General features: G+C 45.6%; 9 protein-coding genes across 9 annotated transcripts, besides 1 other annotated feature; 3 read left to right on the top strand and 6 right to left on the bottom strand.

The window, feature by feature from the left end:
- The first annotated feature begins 7 nt into the window (after window positions 1–7).
- Window positions 8–854, top strand: TSTA_020780 (uncharacterized protein). The gene is made up of 2 exons (XM_002484210.1): window positions 8–499; window positions 554–854. The coding sequence occupies exons 1-2, from the start codon at window positions 16–18 to the stop codon at window positions 748–750; spliced, it is 681 nt and encodes a 226-aa protein (XP_002484255.1). The 5' UTR covers window positions 8–15; the 3' UTR covers window positions 751–854.
- A 2,042-nt stretch (window positions 855–2,896) lies between these two features.
- Window positions 2,897–3,951, bottom strand: TSTA_020770 (aldo/keto reductase, putative; the record flags this gene model as incomplete). Its single annotated transcript, XM_002484209.1, has 4 exons — window positions 2,897–3,333; window positions 3,360–3,540; window positions 3,628–3,787; window positions 3,896–3,951. 4 exons carry the CDS (start codon window positions 3,949–3,951, stop codon window positions 2,897–2,899), a joined length of 834 nt encoding a protein of 277 aa, XP_002484254.1.
- A 550-nt stretch (window positions 3,952–4,501) lies between these two features.
- Window positions 4,502–9,045, bottom strand: TSTA_020760 (DNA-binding protein smubp-2, putative; the record flags this gene model as incomplete). Its single annotated transcript, XM_002484208.1, has 4 exons — window positions 4,502–5,576; window positions 5,619–8,281; window positions 8,312–8,627; window positions 8,693–9,045. The coding sequence occupies 4 exons, from the start codon at window positions 9,043–9,045 to the stop codon at window positions 4,502–4,504; spliced, it is 4,407 nt and encodes a 1,468-aa protein (XP_002484253.1).
- Window positions 9,046–9,063: 18 nt separating this feature from the next.
- On the bottom strand, window positions 9,064–10,303 carry TSTA_020750 (uncharacterized protein; the record flags this gene model as incomplete). The annotated part of the gene is made up of 2 exons (XM_002484207.1): window positions 9,064–10,237; window positions 10,290–10,303. The coding sequence occupies 2 exons, from the start codon at window positions 10,301–10,303 to the stop codon at window positions 9,064–9,066; spliced, it is 1,188 nt and encodes a 395-aa protein (XP_002484252.1).
- A 938-nt stretch (window positions 10,304–11,241) lies between these two features.
- TSTA_020740 (dimethylaniline monooxygenase, putative) lies at window positions 11,242–12,945 on the bottom strand (the record flags this gene model as incomplete). Its single annotated transcript, XM_002484206.1, has 3 exons — window positions 12,713–12,945; window positions 12,056–12,644; window positions 11,242–11,994 (listed from the first exon to the last, which is right to left on the bottom strand). Exons 1-3 carry the CDS (start codon window positions 12,805–12,807, stop codon window positions 11,242–11,244), a joined length of 1,437 nt encoding a protein of 478 aa, XP_002484251.1. The 5' UTR covers window positions 12,808–12,945.
- A 433-nt stretch (window positions 12,946–13,378) lies between these two features.
- TSTA_020730 (allantoate permease, putative) lies at window positions 13,379–15,009 on the top strand (the record flags this gene model as incomplete). Its single annotated transcript, XM_002484205.1, has 2 exons — window positions 13,379–14,686; window positions 14,717–15,009. Exons 1-2 carry the CDS (start codon window positions 13,465–13,467, stop codon window positions 15,007–15,009), a joined length of 1,515 nt encoding a protein of 504 aa, XP_002484250.1. The 5' UTR covers window positions 13,379–13,464.
- Window positions 15,010–15,113: 104 nt separating this feature from the next.
- TSTA_020720 (uncharacterized protein) lies at window positions 15,114–17,218 on the bottom strand (the record flags this gene model as incomplete). The annotated part of the gene is made up of 2 exons (XM_002484204.1): window positions 15,114–16,439; window positions 16,520–17,218. The coding sequence occupies 2 exons, from the start codon at window positions 17,216–17,218 to the stop codon at window positions 15,189–15,191; spliced, it is 1,950 nt and encodes a 649-aa protein (XP_002484249.1). The 3' UTR covers window positions 15,114–15,188.
- Window positions 17,219–17,787: 569 nt separating this feature from the next.
- Window positions 17,788–21,649, top strand: TSTA_020710 (5-oxoprolinase, putative; the record flags this gene model as incomplete). Its single annotated transcript, XM_002484203.1, has 2 exons — window positions 17,788–17,821; window positions 17,877–21,649. 2 exons carry the CDS (start codon window positions 17,788–17,790, stop codon window positions 21,647–21,649), a joined length of 3,807 nt encoding a protein of 1,268 aa, XP_002484248.1.
- A 447-nt stretch (window positions 21,650–22,096) lies between these two features.
- On the bottom strand, window positions 22,097–23,748 carry TSTA_020700 (pogo transposable element, putative; the record flags this gene model as incomplete). Its single annotated transcript, XM_002484202.1, has 3 exons — window positions 22,097–22,114; window positions 22,162–22,458; window positions 22,627–23,748. The coding sequence occupies 3 exons, from the start codon at window positions 23,746–23,748 to the stop codon at window positions 22,097–22,099; spliced, it is 1,437 nt and encodes a 478-aa protein (XP_002484247.1).
- Window positions 22,207–23,703: a mobile genetic element.
- Window positions 23,749–23,976: the final 228 nt, after the last annotated feature.

Here is a 23,976-nt window from a genome sequence, read left to right as displayed (position 1 = left end):
CAATATCAAGCCAAGATGTCAGCAACCCTCAACATGAGCTCTTTCGCGGCTTCGGCAAACAGACGTATACAAATAAATGGCCTACACAGTCCGTCATGGCGGGCATTACGGATTTCCAAAATCGGATTGACCATGAACAATTCATTCCAAGCACGACTACGCTCGACAGCGGAAGCAATGCCAAAAATCGCTCAGGCGTCAACATGGCAGTCTATCATCCCTAAATTCCTTCGAAGCGGCGGTTCGAGTACATCTCCTAGGACGAAATCCAAAGAGTGGAATCCTGCGACATTCTACGTCGTCATATGGACACTAATAGGTTCTCAAGCCATCCAGATGCTGGTTCTTCGAAAAGATTTTGAAAACTATACACGAAAGGCCGACGCAAAGATACGGTTGCTTCGGGAGGTGATCCAGAAAGTAAATAACGGGGAGAATGTCGACGTTGAAAGACTGCTGGGAACGGGTGATGAAGTGAAGGAGAGGGAGTGGGAAGAAGGTCAGTTCTAGCACCACCATAGTACTAGTTCAGACATTACTAACTCTTCACTAGTTCTCCAGGAAATTGAAAATGAAGACTCCGTATGGCGCCAAAAATCTCACGATCACCAAAGAAATGACGAATCCAGCTCGTCTACACCCGGTGACATAATGGATAAACCACGGGATAGTGTGGTAAAATCAGAAAAATTTCCACAAGCATCTACGGTACCTGCAAACGAAGTTTCAAAAACTGCTAGATTTTACTAACCTGGCTCTAATGGTTAATGGCCTGCTTGACTCTTAAAACGTGATACCCATTCATGGCTGGCTCGGTGGTTTTGACGTTTGTACGGCATTGTCCTCCCGCGGTGAGGCGACCCGTCGTTGTATACTATTGTACATAGGTATTTCATCCTAGCATATACTCAATTTCAACTGCTCAGAACAATGATCATTGGAATGACTAGCTGGTAATAGCGTTGACTCAAGTGACGCCGTATCATGACTCCTACTGAAGAGTCGCATACATCGTGACTTGCAGCGAGCATCATCTCTGGAAAACACCTGAGGTGGACGCCAGCTGATGATCAGTGAGCCGATCCGCGGGCCTGGAGAGCATATATGCAATGATTTGGAGAACTGCCAAGTAGTTGCTGAGACGGGCTTTTGTTAGCCAAAAAGGTCGGAGTTAGCGGAGTTACGTTGGCGTCTTCGGCACCCACAACTGTCCAGTCTCAACCTGAGTTAAGAATCAAAGCTAACTTAACATCGCCCTCTTCCCAACTCGCACACCAGCACCGATCTCGTCAAACCAGTTCCCCTTGATATTTAACTGGCTGTTTAATTTGGATAGTCGATTCCGGGTGTGAAGCCCGCCCAAATGCCAAAATGGTCTATCGCGGTAAGCCATCTAAATCCTGCCGGAACTGTCGAAGGCGCGATATAAAGGTGAGAATGCATTGCTCTCAAAATCTTCCAACTCAATGCTTACAGTCATAGTGCGACCGGAAAGTAAATGGTTGTTCTCAATGCTCACGAGCGAATCTTACGTGCCCGGGCTATCCAAATCCCATCGAATTGGTCATTCTCGATGAAACCAGTTCAACCATTGATAAACGACGAAGGGCTCAGCTCTCTCTCATAAGTCCACAATCATTCACGGGCACCCTTCCAGCAAGACTTCTTCCGTCAATTGAGATCCATGCAAAGAATTTTTTTGTCTCTCAATATGTCACAGACACGGACAAGGCTAATCTATTCACATATATGCGGGTCTTCTGGCCACCGGGATCAGTAAAATTTCCCCTGTTAGCTACAGTGGTCAGGGCTGTTTGGCTAGCATTCTTTTCATTCTCTCATCAGTCATCCTTAGCTCTCCATGATGCACGTGTCAACTATGGCTCGGCATTGATGCTTACCACTACTGCTATTCAATCGCCAACGGAAGTGCAGGAAAACTCAACATTAATGTCACTGCTGCTTCTGAGTGTATATGAGAGACTCATCCACTGGGACGGATACATCGTCCCTTCGAATGCTCATTTACGAGGTGCTCTTGGGCTCGTTCTATACCAGGATGGGAATCAGTTTAGTGATCCGATCAGATGAATATGCTATTAGGGCTTTCTGATTCATTATTCTCGACTGTCTTGCTCATGAACTGAATTCCGCAAGATCTACAGACGTCAGAGCCAGAGTGATGGAAAACGCACGTGCCTCTCCTAAGTGGCAATTTCTGGAACTCTTACTTGAGTATACCCGGCTCAAAGAGATGCTGAGACATGGAATATCTCCAGAACTAGCAATTTCGAAGGCTGAGCGTCTCATGAGTAAACTGGATGGTATTTCGCTATTTCTACCTCCAATCACCCACGGGAAACATACGCATACCGTTGATACCGAATCCATAAGTTATCCAGATCACAATACGCGAAGGAGTTGGAACAACACACGTTTAGTTCGCGTTCTCTTAGCAGATGTCCTACACGAACAGTACACAAAATCTCTCGATGGCTCCGATGTACCGCCCCCTGCGCCCATCAGCGAAAAGCTCCACGAGTCAATGCGAACAATTGTTTCTGGTTGTTCGGAAATTTGCTCTTCTGCTTCGGGGAACGGCATTCTAGGTGCTGCGTCCGCAAATGTCTCAAGCGTGCAAATAAGCACATTGTTGTTTCATCTCTACGCTGCGCACACTTTTTCTGTACTTCCCCATCATCTCAAGCAGTTAATCCACCAACGTTTGCAAACCTTGAGTGAAGGTCAGTTTCCTGGCGTTCAGAGGTTGATAACCCAATTATTACAAGGGACCAGTATCTATCAAAACAACATTTGGAAAGTGTGGCTTCGATTAGGGAAAGAAAGCTTTTCGATTTGATTTGTCCTAAATTTAAGGTTTGACCTGTTTCAGTGACTAATACTCAGCCAGTGCTTGTCCAGCGCGAGGATATCTGTCCCCTGCCACAGGGTACCTTTTTAAGATGGAATTCAACTTGGTGAGATCACCATCCGTCAGATCGATATTTTTGCATTCTCGGATATTCTTCTCACAGATCTTGATCCAGCGACAGGAACAAGGACCGGCATACCCGGTCTTCGACTCTGAGTTCTGATCCCACTCAACCAGCTGAGATGTTGTGCATCCCTTCTCTTTCGCATAAGCGTCCAGCTCCCTCACAAGTAACAGATCTTTGTCAAAATTTCCAGGTTGCCAGCGTGGGAAGTAGCGATGATAGCCATTTGCTGGCACGTCATCTAAGCTTCTGACTTGTCCAGTCAGCATGCCGGCTCCCAGTGGTGTATGTGCGGCAAGGACAATAGTCAATTCCCCACAGATAGCGGTGACCCATTCTCAAAGACCTCAGTGGCCCATAAACTGAGCTCCGCCTCGACCATATTGATTTTAGCAAGTGCCACGGCTCGACGAATCGTTTCAGCTCGCACCTCGCTCAACTGAAACCCCCAATTCTTGCCTTCCACCTCCATCTCAGCTAGTGCCTTGATGCTCTCCTCTACCGGAACAGCAGTGTCGGTTCTTGCGCAACCAAGGATGTCAATCTTTTCTTGCCGTCAAGGATTTTGAGTGCATTATCAAACGGATGTGCGAAGAGCTTCCAACGAACAGTCTATACTGAATTTGCCCACTTCTTTTACTCCGGTCTTGATACATAGCATCACTTTTTCCGTGTCCTCCGGATGAGTAGTGAAATAGCGATTCATAAGATGGAGAGAGTTATTGTCTGGTGTCCCGTAAAAATGGCGCCATTCCAGACGGTTGCGCCAGCGACAATGGAAGCTTTGAGAACTTTGAAGGTTTCTTCATCCGGTAAACTGAAGCCGGGTAGGGTGAAGCCTATAAGAAATGGGGTTATTAGCCATAATTACACCATGCTTTCAACAGTGAGCGAAGTACATAGGGCTCAATCCCAACCCGTTTTGGGTGATCTCCTTTCCTGCAAGGCATGGCATTGTGAACTGTCCAATGAAATGAATACTCTTGAGTCCGTTGAAAATGAATGAATACTGGAAAAGGGATCTTCTGATTTGGACGGGCGAGCCACGAATATTTATAGCTTCTCGTATACAGCCAAACCAGGATAACGGTATTACAGTCATTTACCAATTTGTCCGAGGTACTTATTTCTTACCAATGCTTCCTGTTAAGAAGGTTATGGAATAACTATGCCTTACATACCTTTTTAACTCCGGTTAATATCTGAAAAACCAGCTGGTTACTCTATTGAATCTAGCTCAGAGATTTCAGTCTATCAGTAGCAGGTGATCGAATCTTAGGCCTCCAGTGGTGGACGATCTGACATTCAACTTTGTTCATTCGTTCTACAAGTATTCAGCGGCTCAGAATTGACAACGTATATGCCTTTCAGCTTTCTGACTTTCATCCAATCATTCTGTTGGCACGGGGAAGTTTCACAAAATGACCATCCACCCTGAGACAGACACATTTCTTTTTAGTCAATATGATAGTATGCATCTTTCATGGGCAGACTGACGAGGACGATCAATGCAAGTCTATCTGTGCGAAGGAATCCTCCAAATCCCTCGCACGTGTAAGTCCTTCTGCAGCCACATGGTGTTGCCCACCGACTGGCTCTGCACATTCAGGACACACTGATCTCTGTATCGGCCCACCACATTCCCCAAACGTGAACGGATACCCGTTACGATAATAATACCAATGGCCTGTACCCGTAAACTTACGAGCCATGGCTGCAATAACAGCCATGCGCTCTTCATTAGTTACTATGGTGTAAAAAGTCATACCACGAAGCATCTTCTCTGCGCCTTCAATCTCCTCTGAGAGACCTTGGGTCTGACCGGTATATTTGTTGACAAGTGTCTTAGCTTGATTGATGGCCCCAGTTCCTAGTATCAAATGCTGTTCTTCAGTATCAGCTGACGCGGTATGTGATCTCTCAAAGGCATGGAGTTGAGCAAGGAATATATAGCCCTCCGTCTGATGAAGAACACGATTTGAGTCGGAAGCATTCTTGATCAACGTTTGACAGTCGGTTCTCATATTTGACAGATCCATATCGACTTGGATTTCTCCTGCTTTAGGGGCACTACGACGCAGCTCGAGGAAATCCGCAAGCAAGGCAATATCCAAACGCAAACTTAGTGCCATTTCTTGAAGCCAGCCTTTAGTCTGCAGCACCTCACTTCCAATCTCGGTGGGAGTTTTCAAAGCCTTCTGCCGACGGCGTGCATTCATGGCGAGTTGGTGAGCCCTGATATAGGGCTGCTCCTCTGGAGCGACTCGTTTCTGGTAAGTGTGGATACGCTGTCGCAGATTGATAATGTCCTTCCACCTTCCGTTGTTCGTTGCAGAGATGATAGTTCGCATGTCGGAAACCAGCGTATTTCGTTTCCCCTTGATTTTGATAGTTACAGGCCAGGAAGTGGACCGTTTGCTTTTGGTATTCTGTAACTGCTGAATTCGTTCTGGAAGTTCCTGCGCAAGTGGAACGTACTCCCGATTCAGATACAAAATCAGCTTTTTGGTGGACTCGTCCAAAATAGCCCTACGGACTAAGCGACCGTATCTGGCAATGTCTCTCAGTGGTCCACGACAGCTAGGACATGTTTTAATGTCGTTGATAGAGAACGGTTCTGACGTGGCGGCAATTCTACTCGGTTTTCCACGCTCGTCAAGGACGTAGTACTTGCCCATGTCCATCTGTCCATCCATGTTTTCTATCGTGAGGAAATGTCCACATCTGGGGAATATACACGGGCTGTCGTCAAGGTCGATTTCTTTGTATGTTTCTCCGCAAATGAAGTCGACTGGGTAATTCTTTATCTCCTCACTGCCGCAGGTTTGGCAATACTTTTCAGACGGGCAAACCTCTCCGCAAACTGATGGGCACCGATGCCCACATTTCAACAACTTCTCACATCTTACCGAGCATGGCACATGATCACATGGGGCAGCACAGGGCATGGAGCATGCACTATGCGGACAAGAAGAAAGACATTTCCCTTCGGCACAAGGGGTGCATGGATCCGAACATTTTAGCGCACATTTGGAATGTCCACAGCCAACTTCACAAGGTGATTGACATGGAGGGCATGGCTGTTCACCGTGGCAAAGGGTTTCGCATCTATGAGCGCATGTGGTTTGGTTCCTGCCACATTTTTGTTGACAAGAACCATGCTCCGTCTGGACTTCACCTGACTCACTCCTCGTGATACACTTGAAACATTGTTTCTTGCACGAATGGCCGCATGGTAATACGTTTTCGCATTGAACAGGACACTTGTACTGGGGTGAACTGACATTAACGTAACATGCAACCCGAACTTTGTGTTCACAATTCGGAACTATCTTTTCTACCTGCGTGGGACAATGCACGGTTGATAGGTCCTGGCTCTGCCAGCAGGGAAGCGTTTGCATCAGATGACCACAACTCAGCTGCCTATCTGCCTGAAAGACGGTTTCTGTGCAGTTAGAGGGACATTCTTCCCCGCATTTCTTGGGACAGGGATGAGAGCAACCCTTGCGTGGCTTTTGGCAAGGTTCCAGGCATTTAACGGCATTGTGCTTGATTTCGGAGTGGCATTTCTGAATGCACGCATGGCCACACAATAAACGGTTAACGCAACGCAGATTACATCCGCCCTCTGGGGAGACACGTGGAAAATCATCGGGCTCGGATACTCTAATCACAGTATCGGGATGCCGTGGGCATTGCAACTCCAAGCTGGTTCCGACATTCTCACTTCTCTTGAAAATATCAATGACATCCGCCCACATGGGAATATGCATAGAGGTCCTCGAATTACCAATGACGTACATGCCATGCTTTGCTCGAGAAAGCAAAACATTAATCCGGTTGGAAGTACGCAAAAAACCACAATTGTTCTGTGGATTACTGCGCACCAGTGAAATCACAACCACGCTCGCCTCCTCACCTTGGAAATTATCGATGGTTGCTACCCTGAGGCTTTGAAGAAGTGTCCCCTTTACTGCAGTGGTGATTGAGGCTTGATCTTCATCTTCTTGGAGGCTAGCTTTGTCGAGGTCATCTTGATCGCGATCTCCTAGAGTGATCGCAAATGAACTGCAAAGTTTCTGTGTCAATTTCTGTAACTGGCCTAGGTAAGGCGTTAGGACGGCAATTTCACTACTGCTGTAATTTCCCTGACTGACTAGGTGATTGACCAGTGCAGTAGTCATTTCAATCTCGTAGTCGTTCCACCGTGATGTGGCTGTTCCCTCCGCATTTGACGGGTTTCCCTCTGGCTTGTCGTGGTCTAACCAGAACAGCCTCTTACGAATCCCTATCACAGCGGGATATTCAGACACCGAAGGAGCATCCTGAAGCTGTGGGTACAGTGTCTCACGAACGAGCTGGGCAATCGACGGATGCATGCGACGTTGTGTCTGCAATGTACTGTAAGGCAAACTGCAGCCCATGGCACTGTCCTTCTCAACAAGACGCTCGAAGAGGGACACGTCTAACGAGTACCTCTCTCCACCATTCTTATTTTCGCGAGAGAGGTCATAATTTTGTACCTGTGGACGAAGTTGACAATGGTCGCCAATAAGGATAGCATGCTCCACAGATGGGAGTAAAGCAGTAAGGAGATGTGATTCGAGGACCTCTCCAGCCTCCTCGCACAGGACAACTTTCGACTGTAGTCTCCGGAGAACATTGAGATTTCTGGCCAAACCGGTCGTGGTGACGCCAATAACGTCTGCTTGACCGAGACAACGCAAATATTGCTCGCTCCGAATATTGTCGAAATCGCATTTAGTCTGATTGTGCGACAGACAAATATTGATTAGCTTCTCTTGCATGTCTTCTTGTACCTCCCTTTGCCAATGTGTGTAGAGACGTTGTCGCTCAGACTGTGATAATTGAAATAGGGGTGTTGATTCGAGTTGTTTCACGTTTCGAATATTGTGGTTGGACGCTTTTGCGCCTGTCATTCGCCATTTATCGAGCACCTTTATGGGGGTATAAGTATCTGCAAGCTGGAATCCATCGTCATCAATCCCGAAGAGCTGATCGTATTGTTCAGGGTGGTTTTTGCGCAAGTGAACCAGCACATGAGTCAGCGAGATACCCCCTCGAAGTCCAAGCTGACCGAAATCCTCCTCGCAAGCTTCCAAAGAATTATGACCACTCCATAAGCTAGCCTTTTCCAACTTTGTTTTACTAGAGTTCTTGGCAAGGTGTCGGAGATTGTAAGGCTTCAGGATTTCAGATTTTGACTGCCCTCTTATGCGAATAATTTGTTTTGTGACGTTCTTCTGCACCAAAGACTCCAGCAACTAATCAAGTGCGTGATTTGTATAAGTAACACAGATGATTGAACCTATCCTTTTTCTTCGATGCTCCTTGTTGGCCAAAAGGACCTTGATGAGGGCAATGCCTGTATAGCTTTTGCCGGTTCCAGGTGGTCCTTGAATCAGACCTATTTTTCGTTGCAGTGCGTCCACAAGGGCGGAAGCTTGTGCGTCGTCCAAGCTTGATTTCTGGCGCAGATTTTGTAAGTCGGTAGGATGGCCGGCACGAACGAAGAAATCACTGTTATCACTCATCAAGCAGCGCAGGTTGAACTGAAAGCCGGGTTCGGTCGCGTAAAGAGGAGGAGGGACATCGAGTGGAGACCCGGCACTATGATAGTGCTGTTGGGGAGGAGCAGTTCAAAAAAGGGAATGTTATGCATACTCTTCATGAACTGAAGTGCTTTCAACGTCGATTCAAATGCCGGTAGAAGCACACCTGGGAATACCACAAGAGTGATGTGAAAATTCTTTTGGGTGTAATGCTTCAGAACCGTTTCAACGCCTCCATCGCTCATACTGGTCAGTTGCAGAAAGACAGAAGCTTGCTTCGAATCCTTCCATAGATAATCCGATTCTTTGTATGTCCGTTTGGCGTCACGCCGTTCCTGTCGCTTAGACGCAGGTGCCTCAGGGGTGATGACAGTACAGAAAACCACAAAGTTTCTATGTATGATAAGACAGACCAAGGCCCCTGTCTGCAGACGTTTTGACACCTTCCACCAGTCTTCGCGTTTTGTGGCCGACATTTTACCAACCTGGGTTGGTTAAGGAAAATCAAACTTAAACTGAAATCCATCCATCTTGTGAAATCCAAGCTTGGCGATCCTACCACCCTGATATACGTTGGTGCGTTGTTTGGGGTTGTGATTTGAGAGAGTTCTAGGAGGCTGGATCTCGAGTTGGATTGCATCTCGGAGTAGACCGACGGTATCTTCGCGAAGCAAACGGAAGTTACGATCCAGAAGCCCGTGAGGACCATTTACATGCCACTGTGCCGGATCGTACGTCGGCAGGTACTCTACACGCCGACTGGAGATTTCATCGAAAGTCGGCATAATCCGAATCTGACATATATCTCTGTGGTCATTGTCATGGCGGCCTCCTGGGGGATCATGCTCGAAGACGAAAGCTCCTCGCGCTCTCGGGCCCTTAGACATCTTCTTCTGCGTCATATTTGGCAGAGAAATACCAATATCAAAGCGGTGGAATAAGCGTTCCAGATGCAGTCGTGACTGGTGCAAAGGATTATCCGGGTGGTCGGTGACCCATGCGGTAAATATCAGTTGGAACTGACTTGCACAATCCTTAAGCGATTCCTGAATAAGAGCGGCGGAATTGAGATCGACAATCCGTGAGAATACCACCAAAGAAGCCTCTAGCCACTCCATAGTGGACTCATTTTTGTTGCAGTGCATGAGGACTTCAGAACAGAACCTGAGTAGCTTTGAGGCTCTTGTTCCCCCTACTCCAAACAGAAAATTGTAAATGGTTCCGACTGACTGTTCTAGTATGAGGGATTGCAACACGTCGGCATGGGAAATTGTTTTCAAGAGTGGAAGGATTTGGGTTCTAAATGTCTGTTCCTCAAGGCTTCCAGGCATTCGTTCAAAGTTTTGTTCGGTCATCGACTGGATACAACGCAGACCACTTTCATCAGAAAGTGCCTGAATGACTGATTGACGAACACCAACATCACTGTCAATCAGTTGTAACGCCTTCTGGAAAATCGAAGTAAGCCTGCCGTCAGTTGGTGCAGCCTTCCTATTGACAGGAATACTATGCTTCCAAGCTCGAAACTCCCGCTCCGTGTTAGACAGGGTGTTGGACAGCAACGAAGGATTTTCTTTGGTATGAGGGGCCATCTGGTCGTCCTTTTTATGTCGAAACTTGCATTTTTTGAATTTGCAAGTCCCGCTTTTTGCAAATTCACGACATATGCTATTAGAATTAGTGCAATAAACTTGAAAGATGGCGAGGATTGAGAACGAACCCTTTAGGTGCCATTTTTGGCGCCTATATTGAGATAAAACACGAACAACCTAATGCTATTACTCAATAATATCTCGCTCGGTGTGTAAAATGAAGAATTTATCTTTGCCTGCTGAGTCTTGATAGAATAATAGGCTTGCCAGGTTATCCTCAAAGCGATAAATTTGGAGAATCACTAGGAATGAAAAAGGTAACAGTCTATCAAGACGATTTGATACCAGTAAAGATAACAAAAAAATAGTCTCAACAGTAAGAAAAGAAGAGAAAAGAAACATCAAGCTAGGTGTGCTCTCTTAAATACTTTTCAATGTATATAGCTATGTCTCTACTAATGAGCTCATAGGGTTACTTTGACCGGGGCATGCCGGTCATAAAAACAGCTTTCTTTGTAACCTTGGAACCAAAAAGAAACTGATATTACACTATCGATTCGTTTGAAGAACAGTAATAAAGAGGTTCTAGACGCCAGAGCCAATTTTTTGTGTCGCAGGGCCATTATAGGAGGATGTGTCACATAGCAGGAGTCTGCTACAAGGCTGAATCTACTGACACATCATGAATGTTGCCGTTCACCTGTGGATGACTTCGCCTTTAGGACAGTAAGTTAATCTACCTAGACATGTATGACTTTTGTAATCCATATGTGGTACTCGACTGCAAGAGAAATAGGGTGAACACTGGACATCTGACTGGATACGATCATCTCAGGATGGAAAACTGGTGCAGGGGTCTAGCTTCTACATTGCCTGAGTACACACAAAGTCTGCCTACTCTGCGGCACAGTCAAGATAAAATCTTAGGTCAGGGGCTCTCAAGGCAAGATGATGGCGATCCATCTCCCAAGGTTGCGAGTAAACATGTATCTAGCTAGATACGTACGCAATCTGGGTAGTCAACTCAACATACTCAATTATTCATATCACATTCTTAAATTATCTCTAGAATTCCGCCAATCAAGCCTTTGACTGATTCACTGGATATTCGAATCCAAGCTCTGACAAACTCTTGACCAATCTGCGAGAATGTCCCAACTTACGTGAGATGCTCTTTATCTGTGCCATATGCTCCCGGTAATAGCAAGCTTCTTCATCCCACCTAGGAGGTATCAAATTTACACCATTTGCAGTTGCTTTGCAGATTTCATGGAGTTTGTTAATGTAGTCAGCATCCTTCGGATACTTCATGTCGTGCAATGAACTCGGCTCCGGACAGCTTGCAACCAGACTTGCTTCCCATTCACGCATTACAGGGTTTGCTGGCAGCTTTGCTCTATTAGCCCATACACGAGCTATATAAGCGCTCTGTGATTCCGAAACAGGAAACGGAACTATTCTTTTGGGTAGGGCAACGAAGGCAAGTGTCGGATCATCGATAAAGAAGAGGTGCTGATATAAATGCCGCACGTAGGATCCGTCTGGAGTCAAGGACTGTCGTAACGACTCCAGAAATGGGAAGGAATAAAGATAACCAGTGCAGAAGATGACGGAATCCACATCAGTCTCCACATGTCCATTACTGAACCGAACAGCACGTTTGTCTACGAGAAACTCTTCGATTGTAGGCATCATCCTCAGATTTGGCCCTGTCTCACTGGGATCTAGCAAAGACGGTGTCTTTTCCGAGACAAGAACGGGATGTCGACATGATTGAGCGATTTGCATGCTGATGTCGAGCCCCGATGCCGAAAATCCAACCACGATGACTTTCTATATTGTAATTAGTGTCGGCCAATTCACACTCGCGATGATGGACCACCAAAATACTTACTTTGTCTTCAAAGTTCTCTGGTTTTTCATAATACTTTGAGTGTGATATGATCTCTGGATAACGTTGATGAAACTCCTTGATGCCAGTAATATCTGGGATGTGGACATCACTATAATGCCCATTCGCAATGACCACAGCGTCAAAAAAGGACGTTCCTGTCTCGTGTGACTTCAAATTTTCCGTATCCAAGTTCCAAAATTCCTTTTCACCCATATTTATCTTCGTGATCTTCCGAACCTGAGTGTTGTAATGAATCATATGTTTCAGAGACTCGGCGTACTGATGAAGATACTCCGTGACAACATCACGGGAAGGAAACAGTGATGAACCTTCTGGAAAGGGTTTATTGGAGAAATTCATAAGGTTATGAGGAATATTGGTATCCAAATCACGATAAAGCGGTGACACGAAACCATCGTCATCAACTGATGTGGGTTGAGATGGAGTCTCATTATTGTGGTCTGGTGTGGTTTTGGGAACGGCTAAGCCGGGTACCCTTTTTGCAGACGAATAATTCCATGTTCCTCCAGCGGAACTTCGTTGCTCAAAGACTTCGATATGCGAAAATTGTTGTTCACCTGAAATATAACTGTGTACACACTTTAGTTGATTGGTACTTCTCCTGTAGAGTTTTCTACTTCTGTGATAGATACATACGTAGCTGCAGCCAGTCCTGCCGCTCCTGCTCCGATGATAGCAATTCGGTCAATCTTGAAGTCATCATCACCATTTTCCACTACATCGGCACACATGGCAATGGCTAAGCTCGGTACTCTGACACTTGGAAGGTCGTTACTCGATCTCTTGTGAAAAACGAGCCTTGAAATGTTTGCTATCTTTGGTCTCTCGAAAGCTTCATGTACGACATCCCCACGATTTATTGCTTCATCACGTCAAAAAAAAAATTAAACCATCTCCTGATCGCTTTCCTTATCGGAGCCTTATCGGCAATCTCATGTGGGAAAAGCACTCCACCCTTAATCCTAAACCGGCAATATGGATCGGAATCTCGCCGACCACGTTTTTCAGTGGGTTCCGTCCTCCCCTGCAGACCGGCCCCACTCCGGTAACCTTGATATGATGATTTTGATAGGACTTTTGCCTCGACCTCCTTCTGGGCTTGAGTCTGTGCTATCATATGAATATCACTGGCTATTCCGAACTCACAAATAGCTCTTGCGTCAATCTTATCGAGAATGTTGTGACTGCTAGCTTATGACTCTCATTTTTCTTATATAGAAGATAAGACAGATTGAAATGGCCATCTTCAAGCTTGTTTTATTGGAGAGTCCTCGTGTCTAGGCGAATGAGACTTTAGATCGATTCTTCTTACATGATTTCAATGTTGGATTTTTGAGATCGGATCCTGGGCATTCTTGGAGAACCTCGAAAAATTCTGATATCGTACAATGCCGTCGACAGTGATATCAAACGCAGCTGATGGCGCTCAAAATGCCGGGACCATCTATGCCAAAGATGCTGGAATCACCATCAAAGATAGTCGTGACAGTGATATTGCTATCAGTAACATCTCGAACGAACCAGCACAACACAAACATCCGTGGCTACACTGGCACGAACCAGGCACCTCGAAAGCGGACAAGAAATTGATTTTCAAACTAGACTTTTTCTTGCTCAGCTTCAGTTGTCTCTACTATTTTATCAAGCAACTCGATCAAAACAACATCTCCAATGCCTACGTATCGGGAATGAAAGAGGAACTCAAGTTCGGGCCTGGAAATGAACTCAGCTGGATGAATACCTATTTCAACATCGGCGTTATCATTGGCGGACCCATATCTAACTTGACCCTAACCAAGGTCAGGCCCCGATTCTGGCTGCCCGGATGTCTTCTTGCCTGGTCTTTGTTTGTGCTAGGCTTCTCCAAGTCCACGACCGCCTCGGAATTCTATGCTTTGCGGTTCTGTGTTGGTCTTTTTGAGTCTGCAGCCTGGCCGGGCGTTCAATACGTACTTGGATGTTGGTATAAGAGATCCGAGATGGCACGCCGTAGTGGTTTATTCGTGATATCTGGAGTACTCGGTCAGATGTTTTCAGGTTATTTGCAGTCTGCACTTTACCGGGGCATGGAAGGAAAGGGAGGAATGTCAGCTTGGCGCTGGCTTTTTATCTTTGATTTCATTCTGGCTGTGCCGGTCGCTCTTTACGGTCTATTCTTCTACCCTGATACACCTCAGAGTACGCGAGCCTTTTATCTGTCTGATTCTGAACGAGAGCGTGCAAGGGCCCGAATTGAAGAAGACGGTCGTGCCCCTGTTGGCAAACTCGATTTATCTGTCGTCAGCCGCGTGCTCAAATCCTGGCAGTTTTACACATTCACGCTTGCCTATTGCTTCTGGACCTTGACGGCTGGTTCCTATGTGATGCAGTACTTTCAAATCTGGTTGAAGTCACTAGGCACCTACTCCATACCCCAGGTTAACAATATTTCAACCGGCCTTGGAGCCGTCAATTTCGTCTTCATGGTCAGTACCGGTATCGTCATTGACAGGCTAGGGAAGTTCAGCCCCGTCTGTTTTGCGGTAGGCTGCCTCTTGACCTTCTGCTATGCCGTTTTCACTGCGTGGCCTGCTTCGAAATCTCTCAAGATGGCTGCGTTCCTGCTTTCAGGTTGTTATGGCTGCTATACACCTATCCTAGCTGGTTGGGTTAATTCCTCATGTGGTGGCGATCAGCAACTGCGTGCTTTGACTCTCGCTTTCATGGTTAGCGTTGGACAAGCTGTGGTGATTCCTTTTCAACAGTATCAGCTTCCGAGTGGGCAAGCACCGAAGTTCACTCATACTCATGGATGGGTGAGCGCGTTGTGCTTTGTTATAGCATTAACCCTCTGGACTGGATTTGGAATTGACTTTGTCAGCCGAGTATTTGGGAAACGATCTGAGACCAGGAATGCTAAGGCGAACGAGGGGGAACTTGAAGTATCGGCTTAGGCGGGGAGCTCTATTGACTGAATGGGTACAACGATAATCATCACGACGTGTCTCGTGCCAGAGATGCTTATAGGGTACATGTAGGAGTACGTGATATTTTATTTGGGAACATATTGATGAATCAAAACTATTATAAATTAATCGATTACCACAACTTCTTGTTAGGAGTTCAAAGGCATCTAGTTCAAAATCTCCAGAGGAGGATAGGAATTCGCTATCCCTATATCCCACCTCTCAATAAACTGGAAACAATTATCTTTTCCTAGTGTATTTCTCGAAATGGTAATTAGATCCTCTCTGAGAGAGAGCAGCCACGATTTGAGGGTTGGCTCCACAGTTGGCCTGAGAGTCCATGGAACTTGTACAATCTCCGTACTATTTGCAAAGCGATCTTCAAACGTTGTGATGAGAAGAAGAAAGTTATGCATCGCTTCTGCCAATATGTGAGCTTGTCGCCAACTGCTGTCAAAGGCTGATAGTATTTCTATACAGTTTTCAATTCCGCCCTTGGCTGGAAAAGAGGTTAGGGCTGTATAAGCGAAGCAATGACACAGTGACAATGAGATTTGAACCATCCTAGAGAGGGTGATATAATTGAGCGGTAACTGGTGTTGCTCAAAGAGGAAGTGGTTATATCCAATACTCTTTTGTACGAAGTCAAGCAAGAGTTCGTTCGAAGAACTCTGGTAAGGTTGATTAAAATGTCCAGGATAATAAAGCATCATCAGCAATTGGTTATAGCGTGCGTTGAGCCAGGTCAAGCTGTCATGGATTCGTATATTGCCTGCTTCCGGTTGTGCAATCAGACAGCCCTCGCTGTACCATTTATCAACCTCGTAACGTAGCATGGAGATGATTGCAGCCTTGTCGGGAAGACTTAAGGAAGCAGTATCTGTAGGCGCTCTGAGGTGGATACGTTCCAAGATTTCACCTTCTATACGACGCAGTTGAATAACATGTCGGCTGACTAGAAGCATAGATGAAAGCTCGACCCGTTGAGGTGAAGCAAACTCATCCACAGTTATAGCAGGTAATGGTACGCGAAGATCACGCACGGCTAATCCAGGAGCTTGTCCAACAGATATCGAAACCATGCGATCGATGACGAAGATGCTCCAGAAGAGCCGATTTGAATGTTCATCCAAAGCCTCCGATGTCTTCTCAGTCACAATCCTCAGCTGTGGTAGGCCCAGTATTAATGCCTGGCGAGTAAGAATCCCCACAATTGTCCAGGTCTTGATGCCCAGAGGGTCAAAAAGGGAGTAAAGACAGAGCAGCAGTAGTATCCGTACAGAATCCAAGTCCTCCTTCTTAATACAGTGGCTGATAAATGTCTGGTATGGCATCTCAATTTCATTTATGTCTGTTCGGGGAAGCTTTCCCGATCGTTCAAGTGTAGTACGGCCAATAGCAACGACCAGGTACAGCATCTGAAAACCTTGTCAGTCAAGTCTACATCTAACGCATCTACAGGGATTAGATACGCAAGATTAGGTTTGTGGCCACTTACCATAGAGTCTGCGTCCTCTGGAACCAGATTTTGTCCAATATATCTGTCTCGCGCTTGAACAACACGCTGCTTGTCAAGAAAGGGATAGCCTCTATGAACATGATCAAAGTACGCATTGATACATGACAGAGGTAGCTCCTGCCCGTCTTCCACAGAAGTTCTTCGAGTAGCCGGAGATAGGCTGTTATGCAGGGGGTGTATTGTTGTTGTCTTGGGGCTCTTCTCATCATTCCTTCGGTCTCCATTCCTGTCTGAGGGTCCATTCAGTAGCGACTGCATAGGCAGCAGGGAGATCGAAGGCTTCTCCCAAAACCTTGGACTATCATCGCTAATCCCATCTTGTTCTACATTCAAGCCTTCTTTCCCTGCAGAAGCTGAGGAATTTGCGCCTTCTTCGGGTCTTTGATGAATGTTATGTTCAATGTATTCCGTGAGCCACTGGATTCGTGCCTGAAGAACTTCAGTCGACTGAGCTCTATTCGAATCAAAATTAAAATATGAGCATCTTCGCCCCGCATCTGTACATGTCTTGCATGCAGGAAGTGTTTTGCTGCACTTCTTCTTGTACTTTCGACATCGATTACACGCTGGTGGCGGATATGTACGAGGCCTGCGGCTGCTGGGTTCTTCACGCAGATCCACAGTATCTTCCGGACTACTACCAATATTGACACGAAAACGGTTTGTTTGAAATTTCATTTCTGCTGGTTAAAGAAGCCTCCATTGATGAGCAACTCGAAGACCTTCAGCTAATGAGTAAAGTATCTTGTTCGGGATAACGAAGAGCATGACACTGACAGAGTGGTGTAATGCATCTGATATCGGTTTCAAATATCTATTTTTGATATGATGGGTTTCGAAACAAGGTGTCCGTGTGCTGATTCTGCATATGCTGACATCTATGGTTGTTGATTGATATCGCTTTTGTTTGCACTATTTGCAGCAATAAGCACGACATTTCATAGATAAAGCACATCATACCAATCAGCCAATCAGACTCTCAGAAAAAGATACCGGAGCTCTTCCGATGGGAATTTCCATTTCTGGCTTAGTGCCCAACTATCTCCAATTAGCCGAAAAGGGAAGGTCTAGTGGACTTGATCGCGTGAGAATAGCAGAGAAGGGAGAGGTATAGAAAGTTGGAACGTCTGTGTACGAGGCTCTTGATACTTAGAACTCTGCATCTGCATGATGTGGCTCCAGCGTTGAATCTTAACCAAATTTACCACTTTAGCGATCTCATTTCGTGACCAGTCCGAAGAGTAAACATGACTTCCGAACCACATATCAACATATCAATCGGTCAGTTACTATCATCTGGGCTATTTCTTGAGTCTGCAAACTAAGAATTTGATAGATCGTGGTGGTACCTTTTGTGATGTACTAGTTCAAGCTCGTGGCCGAGAAGATCTAGTTTTCAAGCTTCTTTCGGAGGATCCTCAAAATTATCCAGATGCACCTGCAGAGGCCATCCGAAGGGCTTTAGAGATCCTAGAAAGCCGGGAAATCCCAATAGGGGAGAAGATTGATGGATCAAGCATTGAGATTTGTCGCATTGGCACCACGATTGCGACCAACGCCCTGCTAGAAGGAAAGGGCCGAGGATTCGCTTTCATTGCTACCAAAGGATTCAGGGATATCTGTGTGATTGGTGACCAAACCAGACCTCACTTATTTGCTCTCAATGTTCGAAAACCGGTGGCGTTGCACCAAAAAGTCGTCGAGATTGATGAAAGAGTCACAATCGAGGACTATGATCTCAACCCTTTTCCTATCGACAAAACCGCCGAAATCACTGACCCAAACTTGATTCGTACAGCAAGTGGTGAGATCGTGCGTATAATCAAACCTCTGAATGTGGAGGAAGCACGAAAAGTACTTGAAGATTTGAAAAATGAAGGCTACACTTCCGTGGCTATCTCCTTCATGCACTCATTCCTCTACCCAGACCACGAGAATCAAGTGGCGCAAATAGCTAGAGATCTTGGCTTCCAGTATGTCACCACATCAAATGAGACAAGCCCAACAATCAAATATGAGCAACGCAGTGCATCTGTATGCTCGGAGACTTATCTATTTCCAATTGTTAAGGATTATATTGCCTCCTTTCAGTCATCATTCAGCATTCTTCCCAAAAGGGTTGAATTCATGAGCTCTGATGGCGGTATGAGACAGGCGAATAAATTCCGTGGTAACGAAGCGCTTCTCAGCGGTCCTGCTGGTGGTGTCGTTGGAGTTGCCCAAACTTGCTTTGATACCGAAGAAGGAATGCCCCTTTTAGGTTTTGACATGGGTGGCACCAGTACCGACGTTTGTCGCTACGATGGCAAGTACGACTACTTGACAGAAACTGTTGTTGCAGGTCGCAAGATTATTAACCCCATGTTAAACATAGCTACAGTTGCAGCCGGTGGCGGCTCCATGCTCTTTGCGCGCCATGGTATGTTCGTTGTTGGACCTGAAAGTGCCGGTGCACACCCTGGTCCAGCATGCTATCGCAAAGGAGGTCCGCTGACTGTGACTGACGCGAATCTGTTTCTGGGAAGATTGGTTCTATCGTCGTTTCCGGCAATCTTTGGTCCTAACGCAAATATGCCCTTGGACTACGAAATCACAGCTCAGAAGTTCCAAGAAATCACACGTGAAATCAACAAGCAGGCGTCTCAGAACTTAACGCCTGAGGAAGTTGCTCTTGGGTTTCTGAATGTCGGTAATGAAACCATGAGTCGCCCAATGAGAAACGCAACCGAGGTTCGGGGATTTGCCCCAAGTGTTCACGCTCTTGTAAGCTTTGGTGGTGCTGGTGGCCAGCATGCTTGTGCAATTGCCGACAAACTGGGCATTAAAAGGATTCTTATACACAAGTATTCTTCGATTCTCTCCGCTGTCGGAATTGCACAGGCTGAGCTGCAAACAGAAGCTACATCACCTTTTACAGGTAACTTCTCGATGAAGATTATCTCGGATATTGAGCAACATATCCACAAACTCAAATCGAAAGTCCGAGATGATCTAGTTGCTCAGGGTGCAGATAGTAACACCGTTGTTTTCGAAGAGTCACTCAGTATGAGATATGGGGGGACAGACACAAATTTGATCATTTCTAAACCTGCCGATAATGACTATGGCAGAGCTTTTATTGAGGAGCATCTAAGAGAGTATGCCTTCAATCTAAGTCGAGAGATCTCGGTAAACTCGATCAAGGTGCGCGGAGTTGGACGCAGCAATGCGCCTACAGCAAGCACATCACCTTACAAGGACTTGAGTCTCTTGAAGGGGCAGAGAGACTTCATTACTTCCTCTACGAAACAGCCGGTATTCATTGGCTCCCAATGGCAAGATGTTCCGATCTTCAACCTCGCCACGACTGCTAAGAAGAGCAAGATTCACGGCCCTGCATTGATTATTGACACGACTCAAACCATATTTGTAGAGCCTCAATACGATGCTTACATCTTACCTAACCATGTTATCTTGGAGAGGACTAATGAACGGAATGCTCAAAGCCAAGACCTTGATTCTAACACGATTAATCCTATTGATCTGTCCATCTTCTCTAATCGTTTCATGGCTATTGCCGAGCAGATGGGTCACACCTTGCAAAGAACATCCATCTCAACAAGCATTAAGGAGAGACTCGATTTCTCCTGTGCTATATTCACAGCAGAAGGAAAATTAGTTGCCAACGCCCCTCATATTCCGATTCACTTGGGGAGCATGCAATACGCCATCCAATACCAACATCGTCTCTGGAAAGAAAAATTGAAACCTGGCGATGTGCTGCTGAGCAATCACCCTGAATGTGGAGGAACACATCTTCCGGATATTACTGTCATCACCCCTGCGTTCATTGACGGACAGATTGCCTTTTACGTCGCGGCTCGTGGACATCACACAGATATCGGTGGTGTGGGTATTACATCCATGATGCCTGGATCAACGCAACTATGGCAAGAAGGATTCAACGTTCTCTCACTCCAAATTGTCGACAATGGACGGTTCCTCGAAGAAGATGTACGAAAAGCATTTCTCGCAGCAGGAGATTTCCCAGGTTGCAGTCCAACTCGTCGTTTAGATGACAACATCTCAGATATCAAAGCACAAATCTCGTCCAATCAACGCGGCATCATTCTGTTACAGAAACTCTGTCAGGAATTCTCCCTTCCAGTTGTTCATAGGTATATGCATGGCATTCAGTCCAGTTCCGAAATGGCTATCAAAGAGTACCTCAGAGGAGTTGCCCAGACGCGGCAACTACCCCTAACAGCTTCAGATCATTTCGATGACGGAACTATACTCAAAGTTTCTATTGATATTGACGACTCTGGCAGTGCTGTCTTTGACTGGGAGGGTACCGGACCGCAAATGTGGGGAAATTACAACTGTCCAATTTCAATCACCTATTCTGCGGTCATATATACCCTCAGGTGTCTAATAGATAAAGAGATCCCTCTAAACGATGGATGTCTGTCTCCCATCACTATCAAAATTCCTAAAGGCTCGGTTCTCCGCCCTAGTTCAGCGGTCGCTATTTGTGGTAGCACCTTAGCTAGTCAACGCGTTATCGACACTATCCTCAAAGCCTTTGGCGAAGTAGCCGCTTTCTCCGGTTGTGCCAATAGTTTTGGATGGGGTATGGGAGGCAAGAATCCTATCACCGGCGCAATCGAACCGGGTTGGAACTACGGCGAGACCGTTGGTGGCGGATGTGGAGCTGGACCAGGTTGGCATGGAGAACATGCTACTCAAGCACATTCAACAAATACTAAGATCACAGACCCTGAGGTAGTTGAAAAGAGGACTCCAGTAATTGTTCGCAGACATGAGATCAATTATGGATCAGGTGGTAAAGGGAAATTCAATGGAGGTAACGGCGCTACTCGGGAGATTGAAGCGCGCGTTCCGCTTAAGTTCAGCATTCTTAGTGACAGACGGGTTTATGCTCCATATGGCTTGAATGGTGGTGAGCCGGGCAGTGTGGGCAAAAACTTTGTGTTCAAGTGGAATGAGGATAGAAGCGGCCATGAAAAGCTTGCTGTGGGCGGTAAAACTGCACTTAGTTTAAAAGCTGGTGAGATTATGCAGATCAACAGCCCTGGCGGAGGAGGTTGGGGTGCGCCGGATTCATGATGCCATCCAAAGTATTGTCTTCAACCTTGGAAATCACTCTCCAGTCAGTGTTTATAGCCGGTACAATGGGACAAAAAAACAAACCATGACTATAGATTTGATTTTGAAATATAGTATCATTATTCTTCTTCATTGTGGTTCTTTATGACCTATAAAATCTCCTACTTACTGGATCTTAGAGCTATAGTTCCTTTTATTTGATTGGACACTACAAGTGTATGATGGGGTGAACGCCAGCTGTTGCAAATTCGAAGCCTCAGGCACTAATATTACATTCATATTTCAACCATTTTAGCCAATGGGAATGCATATAACGTAATCGGTAAGCGAAGCGACAATGTAAGCGAGCCGACAGTTTCTCTCCGAACGCGTACGCAATATTGAATTCAAATCTCAATTTCTAACCCAAAATTATAATTATACACAAAAAATTAATTACTAGTAAGATTAGGGCATTGAGGTCTTCTATGCCCGAGAATATTACACTCACTACACCGAAATTGGCGACGTACTGGTGGATGAGAGACTGGGAGCTCAGGCTCGGCCGGAGCAGTGGTAACAGCTTGAGATGCCTCAACCTGACCTTGTAAAAGTGCCTGAGCTTCCTCTCTGGTAATTCCTTGATCATGGGATATTTGCTTTTTAGATTTTTGACGTTTTTGCTTCTCCTTCTCATATGCAGCCCGTAGATCATGGAGTTCCTTCTGGGTAATTGTAAGCTCATTAATACTCATCTCATAAGCCTTTGATGCCCGTGTAAACACTTCACCAATAGCTTCAGATGAACTTCTTGTATGCCGGCTTATTCTCTTTTTCATTGTAGTCATTTGGCGCTTAAATTAACGTGGGTTTTGAGAGATTTGCAAGCAGGATGATTGTGTATCACTTGATCGACTTGGAGGGGGTGTTGGAGTCTTCAATCGAACAGTAAGCTGTTGATAAACTCAATCTGGATTGAATGGTACTAATCCAGTTACTGTAAAGCTATTCCGAACAGTTTGGGCTTTATATGCCATCGTACGAGCCTTTGGGAATGCAGTAAGAAAGTCAAGTTTATCAATATGATTAAATCCAAGCCTCATTTGCTGCTCAACAAGCTGTCCATAATGTCGCTTTAAAACAGCAAAACAGCCAACATCAAGAGGCTGTAAAAGATGTGAAGAATGAGGAGGCATACAGACTGGAATAATATTATTCTCAGTGCATGTACGGTCAAATTCAGCAGTCAAATGGCTTCCATGGCCATCAAGAATCAACATCCGATAATTTCCCATTGCACGGCCATTAGTAAGAGGAATAAAATGGGTTTTAAGCCATTCTAATCCAATCTTATCTGTAGTCCATCCATTATCACTGATATTGATTCTCCAGTCATCAGGAAGATCCTCAAACCAGCCTAACCGAGTATATTTCTTTGCCTTGAAAATGATGTATGAAGGCAGGGCCCATCCAGTTGAATTAGTTGCCTCAATTGCAGTCACCCATTCTCGATTTCCAGGCTGTAATAGCTTTGGCCGAGCATATCGATCGCTTCCAGTAATAACCTTTGCGGTTGCACAGAGTCCCATAGCAAAGCCAGTCTCATCAAAATTGTAGATATCTTCTGGTAAGATTCCGTACTTTGATATAACCTCTCGTACGCGATCAAAATATTCTTGGATTAACTTCGGATCTTCGCATTTAGCACGCTCGTAGTTATATTTCCGTGAAAATTTTGATTCAATCTCTGGGCGACGTTGAATGAGATTATAGACCCATTTCTCTCCAACCTGTTGATTTCCACGTTGTGAAAGAAGGTAATTAGCCATCTCTCGTACAAGAGAGTGCCGAGGGGGTAATCCACGTTTGTCTAGATCGAGTACCCATTTGACAAGTGATTCCTCTTCAAATTGAGACAATTTATGTCCATTGGCACGTATTATAGATCTTTGTTGAATTCCGTTTAACCTGTCATATAGCGTCGTCCGAGGAATATTGTAAATGATTGCAGCTTGATACACACTTGAGATTTTTCCATTTTTTAAGTCGGAAATAGCTAACAAGATCCGCCCCTCTTGCTCTGCTAAATTCTTTTCGTTTTTATTGCGAATTGGTGGCATGTTGACGCGTTGAATAGTATGGAATCAATATTGAGTACGCGTTCGGAAAGAAACTGTCGGCTCGGTTACATTGTCGCTTCGCTTACCGATTACGTTAATACGTTAAACTGGCACAGCTGCTTAGTCATTGCATCGGCAGTTGATTGGTTAATGAATTTATCCGGGAGCTAAACCTTAAGAGGAGAGAATCTAGGCCAAGAAAAGAAATTTAATGTCAGAAAGCCAGTC

This window comes from Talaromyces stipitatus, genomic scaffold, assembly GCF_000003125.1.
Source record: "Talaromyces stipitatus ATCC 10500 scf_1105507295549 genomic scaffold, whole genome shotgun sequence".
NCBI lineage: Eukaryota > Fungi > Ascomycota > Eurotiomycetes > Eurotiales > Trichocomaceae > Talaromyces > Talaromyces stipitatus.
Note: the sequence above shows the minus strand (reverse complement) of the source record. Positions and strands in the feature narration are given on the sequence as shown.

Bases quoted from the DNA above. Each gene is read 5' to 3' on its own strand.
- TSTA_020780 (XM_002484210.1), top strand. From the start codon at position 16: ATGTCAGCAACCCTCAACATGAGCTCTTTCGCGGCTTCGGCAAACAGA. The intron at 500-553 runs GTCAGTTCTAGC...ACTCTTCACTAG, and splicing joins GGAGAGGGAGTGGGAAGAAG to TTCTCCAGGAAATTGAAAAT.